At 43.5% G+C, this 6,333-nt stretch overlaps 1 protein-coding gene across 1 annotated transcript in view; it reads left to right on the top strand.

Annotated features, from left to right (window-relative positions):
• LOC145355580 (histidine ammonia-lyase-like) overlaps window positions 1-5,328 on the top strand; it is a 32,593-nt gene extending 27,265 nt beyond the window's left edge. Inside the window, exons 16-17 of the mRNA XM_080207831.1 lie at window positions 414-522; window positions 5,217-5,328. Of these exons, the coding sequence (XP_080063957.1) occupies window positions 414-522; window positions 5,217-5,328 (221 nt within the window). The remainder of the gene's footprint in view (window positions 1-413; window positions 523-5,216) is intronic.
• Window positions 5,329-6,333: the final 1,005 nt, after the last annotated feature.

Here is a 6,333-nt window from a genome sequence, read left to right on the forward strand (position 1 = left end):
CCTTCCCAGGCAACAAAAGATGGGCATCAACCTCATCCCAGGATTAAGTAAAACACTAACTCTCAGTCCAATGATATTCCATCCTTGAGTTCAAATTCCTTTACAACCTTGTCCTTCTCTGACTCTCTAATCTTCACCAACTGTCTGAGATCCCCCTGTGTTCCCCCAACTCAGTCTTGCTGCACATCGCTCATTGTTGGAATTCCCTTTCCAAACTTCTCCGCCTCTCTTTCTCTTCTGAGATGCCCCTTAAATCCTACTTCCTTGACCAAGATTTTGATCACTTGTTATAGTGTTTCCTTCTTAGGCCCAGTGCCAGTTTGTTCTTGCTAACATTTCTTGGAAAGTTAAAGACGAGACTAGATTAGTTAACGTTTTGATTGACTTCTTAAGTTGACATCATTTTCTTCCAGTGCTTGCTATTGAGCTCCTTGCCGCATGTCAGGGTCTGGAGTTTTTGCGACCACTGCACACAACGGAACCCCTGGAAAGGGTTTATCGGCTGATTCGGTCAGTCGTGAAGTAAGTTATAAATTCTAATCAAACTAAAATCTTCAGAGGAATAAGGAATCAGTGCTGTCTGTATGCCAAACAGATGCAGCATTTCTGCTTTGTTACTGGTTTTTCAGAATAGACACACGGGTCTTTGACTGCCATGGGTGGCACGGTAGCACAGTGGTTAGCACTGCTGCTTCACAGCTCCAGGGACCTGGGTTCAATTCCCGGCTTGGGTCACTGTCTGTGTGGAGTTTGCACATTCTCCTTGTGTCTGTGTGGGTTTCCTCCGGGTGCTCTGTTCTCCTCCCATAGTCCAAAGATGTGCGGGTTAGGTTAATTGGCCATGCTATGAAATTGCCCCTTAGTGTCCAGGGATGTGTAGGTTAGAGGGATTAGTGGGTAAAATGTGTAGGGATATGGGGGTAGGGCCTGGGTGGGATTGTGGTCGGTGCAGACTCGATGGGCCGAAGGGCCTCTTTCTGCACTGTAGGGTTTTATGGTTCTATGAAATAGAAAAGAACATTGGGCACGGTGTGAACCATGTGGCAAATAAAGAGTTAACAACCCGGGTTCAGAAAGGGAATGGATAAGCCATTGTTACGGCTCGGGGAGAAGTAACAGAATTGCTCCCTTCTCTGCCACTCGGTTTATCACAGCAGGATTTAGTGAGTCTTTACCGATTTAAATGCTGCAACTGTAAAGGACACAAAGGACAGGTTTTCTGGATCAGACAGGATGAATAAAGGGCTGCCAATTTAGGACAGTGATGAGGAGGAATTTCTTCTGAGGGTTGAGAATCTTTACAACTCCTTTCCATAGAGAGCTGTGGGGCAGAGTCCTTGTGTATATTTAAGGCTGAGATGGGAATTTTTGATCAGTAAGGGAATGTGTTGTGCAGGGAAAGGGCAGGAAAGTGGACGTAAGGAATGTTGGATCAGTCATGATCCAATATAATAGTGGAGCAGACTCGAGAGACTGAATGGCATACTCCTGTTCCTATTTCTTACGACCTTATGGTCTATTGTTTCATCCATTCAATAAATAAAGTCAGTTTTGATAATATATTTTCGAACATCATTGAATATATTCCAGTTCCCAGTCTAGTACATGGTGTGAGAAGGATATGTTTAATAGGATCTGTGCTCAAATTCCCTTCAATTAAATCTGGGGAAGATTGAAGCCATTGTTTTCAGTCCTCACTCCAAACTCCATTCCAGACTCCTTCCTTCTCCGTGGCAACAGTTGAGAATAAGCCAATCTGTTTGCAACCTTGGTTGAAGCATCTGAACCTGGGATGAACTTCCGACCTCTCTTTGGTGCCATCACTAAGATATTGCCTCTTTAACATTGCTCAACTTTACCCCATCTTTTCTAATCTACTGCTGGAACCCTCATCCATTCCATTGTTACTTCTGAATGTGACTATTCCAACACATTCCTGGCTGCTGTCCCACATTCTACCCTCTATGAACTTGAGATAATCTAAAACTCTGCTGTCCTTGTCTCAACTCGCAGGAACTCCCTTTTCCCCATCATCCCAATGCTTGCTGACCTACAATGGCTCCCTTAATATTAGAATTCTCATCCTTGCTTTCAAATCCCTCACTGCTTCCTATCTCTGTCATTTCCTCCAGGCCCACAACCCTCCAAGATATTTGGACTCAGAATCACAGGATGACAGAATTGTCACAGTGTAGAAGGGGGTCATTCAACTCTGCACTGGCTCTCCAAATGAGCATCATGACTTCGTGTCATTCCACTGCCTTTTCCCTGTACCCCTGCACATTGTTTCTATTCAAATAAACATCTAATGCCTTCTGAATGTCTCAATGAAACCTGCCTTCACCACAATCCTAGACAGAGCATTCCAGACCGGAACCATTCATTGTGTGAAAAAATTTTCTCACATCACGTTTGCAAATTTTGCGAACCACTTTAAATCTGTGCCCTCTCATTCTTGATCCTTTTATCAGCAAGAACAGTTTCTCCTGATCTACTCTGTCTAAGCCCCCTCATGATTTTTAACATCTCTATCAAATCCCCTCTTAGCTTTCCTCTCTCCAAGAAGAATAGTCCCAACCTCTCCAATCTATCCTTACAAATGAAGTTTCTCATCCCTGGAACCATTCTTGTAAACCTCTTCTACATTCTCTCCAACATGTTCACATCTTTCTGATTGTGCACAGTTCTAGGCACCGCACTATATTCCAGCTGAGGCCTAATTAGGGTCTGTATAAGTTTCAGCATAATCTCCTTGCTTTAGTACTCTGTCCTTATTAATAAAGATGATGTGGAAATGCCGGCATTGGACTAGGGTAAACACAGTAAGAAGTCTCACAACACCAGGTTAAAGTCCAACAGGTTTATTTGGTAACAAACACCACTAGCTTTCAGAATGCTGCTCATTCCTCAGGTGAGTGGGGAGTTCTGATCACAAACAGGGCATATAAAGGCACACACAGTTTACAGAATACTGATTAGTACTCACACTCAGAATACTGATCACCAGGCAAGACTGTTCTCTTCCTGTTGGCGAACACTTCAGCGGTCACGGGCATTCAGCCTCTGACCTTCGGGTAAGTGTTCTCGAAGGCGGCCTTCACGACACATGACAGCGCAGAGTTGCTGAGCAGAGACTGATAGCCAAGCTCTGCAAACATGACGATGGTCTCAACCGGGATCTTGGGTTCATGTCACACTATCGGTAATCCCCATGACTTGCCTGGGCTTACAACTTCTCACTTACTGTCCTGTCTGGAATACACATCTCTTTAATCTGTGCTTAATGCTCTCTCCGCTCACATTGTCTGCACCTTTAAGACTTGATTAGCTGTAAAGACTCGCATTCTAATCAGTATTCTGTAAACTGAATGTACCTTTATATGCCCCGTTTTGATCTTGGTTGTCATTCTCTGATATATGATTTCCTTCTCATGATGGGGATACCGATATAAACAGTGCTCCAAATGCTTCTAGTAACCATATTTGGGGCTTAGCTGATTTGAAAACTGCCATGAACATGGCTCACTCTCAGACACTGAGCTAAGGATGTGAGTAGGTGACTAACAACCTCATTGTGGCCCTAATTTGGTACTGAACATCCTGGGCCCTGTCCATGTTGCCAATTCCAGACACTGGATTTGAACCTTCAGCTATCAGTAATCAATAGCAGGTTCCTCCATTGATAGTCTGGACCCCACACATTGCCAGGCGCTACCATCCTATTCAGCGACCCCAGCAATCCCTTTCATTATCGTTGCCCCTCGCTGATGGATTGTTTATTCTTCAGCCTTTCGACAATTAAGGAAGTTATCTAAAAGATTCAACCAGCCTATCTGCAGCAGTGACAGGGTGATAAAAAAGGGTTTGAGGAAACATTCTGTGATACTGGGCTCCAGCAATAAATCCAATATAGAAAATGTAAGTCAGTAGCGAGAGATGTCTGTGTTTTCACCAGTGTGCAGCTTCCTGATTTATCCTGTTTCTGCTTTACAGGCCCTTAGTTAGAGATCGGTTTATGACCCCTGATTTTGCAATTGTTCAGAAGCTGCTAACTGAAGAAAAGGCAAGTTATCACCACTGCAAACACTGGGAAGCTTTAAACATTCTGGTTAAATACAATGGGGTGGATTTCCACCATAGCATCGTTCTGACTGAGTGAATTCAACTTCATCTCCAGATATGTGTAATCTATGTTTATAAGTCTGAACAGTGAGTTGGAAATGTATAACTGATTGTCACAGCACATCTTGTGCCTTAAGCTGGCAGCAAATTCCTTGTTGGTTCATTCCATCAGTGACTCACTTCATTTATTAGACCTGAATTCCTAGCTCAGTGTGTGTGTGCGTGTGTGTTTCAGTTGTGTGTGTTTCTGTGTGGGTATGTGCTTCTGTGCACGTGGTTTTTCTGTGTGCGTATGTGATTCTGTGCGTGCGTGTGGGATTCTATGCGTGTCTCTGCGCGCATGTTTTAATCTTCCGTTTTCACAACCCATCAGTCTGCAGTTAATGCCATGACTGAGAATTAATTGTGGGTGGCACAGTGGTTAGCACTGCTGCCTCGCAGTGCCAGAGACCTGAGTTCAATTCCCTGCTTGGGTCACTGTCTGTGCGGAGTCTGCACCTTCTCCCCATGTCTGCGTGGGTTTCCTCCAGATGCTTCAGTTTCCACCACAGTCTGAAAGATATGCTGGTGAGATGCATTGGCCATGCTAAAATTCTCCCTCAGTGTACCCGAACAGGTGCCGGAGTGTGGCAACAAGGGGATTTAACACTGCAACGAAGTTACTAGGAAATGTAAGCCTACTTGTGACACTAATAAATAAACTTTCTTTTAATTTGAAAGTAAGGTTTACCTAGAATTGATAACAGGGGTTAAAATCCTTCACTAGATCTGCCTCCCACTTTAGGCGGATTCTGGAGTTGGGATTGACTGGATTCATTGTAGTAGGGAGATTATAATTTACACAGTGAGAATTGGTGGATCCATGAGTCATACAAGAAATCGCTATAACTGATCATAACAGCTCCACATTGAGTATCCTTCATCTAGACAGTCTGACAACATATTATCTCCACAATATATTGGCAGTGTTTGAACAATGTCCCAACAGAGTGCTGAGAGATTTGGATTTATCCCAGGGACAGGCAGTGCCAAGTGATTGTGAACGGATTTGTCAATGTTGTTCTAAGTGTCTGTGTGATGATTTTTATTCACAGGTTTGGCAGGAAGTACAACCCTACATGGAACTTTCGAGATCTTCTTAAGCAGCAGAACAGTGAACACATCAATTTCAACAAGAAATTGTACAATGAACCACAATGTGATTAGAAATCTCAGTGAAATGTTAATCTCTGAAGTGGACAAGGGAACTGAAGCTATCCACCTAATTTAGCTACTATTACCATAGAAACCATCAATTCTGCATCCTAGCAACAACTTCAGGAACTGTTCTTAAATATTCGTTTTCAGGATGTGGGGAATGGCTGGTCATGCTGACATTAATTACCCAGCACCAGGCTTCCCTGGAGATGGAGCTGGGCTTTTTGCCTGAATTGCTGCAGTCTGTGTGGTGCCACCTTTATTTGGTATCATTCCTGATCTTCCTGTTTCTCCGTTAGTACCAATATTCCATCTCCGATGATTACAGTTTAAATTGAATCCACTTCACCTTGTCCTCATCCACTTGAATATCTCACGTTATAAGAAAGCTTCTCTCTATTACTAAACCTTGAAGGCTGAAGTCACAGAAGTTTTTCACTTTGACTTCTGACACTATTTCTGCATCAGCGTTTCCTTTTGTGCTCCTTTCACTTTCTTTATATTGAAGTTGTTACCTGGCCAGGGCACCGTACAGCCTCACACTTGCACACTATCATTAAGACCATCTATATCCACCTTCTGATCCAGTCCCTACTTCTGCTGCTGAAACCTGTCCATTCCTTTCTGACCTTGAGACTTGTTTATCCTTACACACTCCTGATTACTCTCCCATCTTTCATCTCTGTAAAAATCCAAAACTCTGCTGCTCTTATCCTAAGCCATTCGCCTATCATCCCTGTGTTTCTCAACCTCCACTGGCTCCTGCTAAAGAAAACAACTCGATTTTAAGATAATTTGAAATTTCTACAGAGCTTCCCTCACTAATCCCCTGCAGCCCTATAAACCTTCAAGATATCTGCTCCAATTCCAGCCTCTCCAGCATTCCCAATTGTAATCAGTCCACTGTTAGTTGTCCTGCCTTCAGCTGCCCAGGCCGTAAGCTCTGGATTCCATTCTGGAATCTCTCCATCTCTCTGCCCCTCTCCCTCTTAATTGTCCCTTACATCCTTGACC

This window comes from Carcharhinus amblyrhynchos, chromosome 19 (genome assembly GCF_965287045.1).
Source record: "Carcharhinus amblyrhynchos chromosome 19, sCarAmb.v2.hapA, whole genome shotgun sequence".
Classification (NCBI taxonomy): domain Eukaryota; kingdom Metazoa; phylum Chordata; class Chondrichthyes; order Carcharhiniformes; family Carcharhinidae; genus Carcharhinus; species Carcharhinus amblyrhynchos.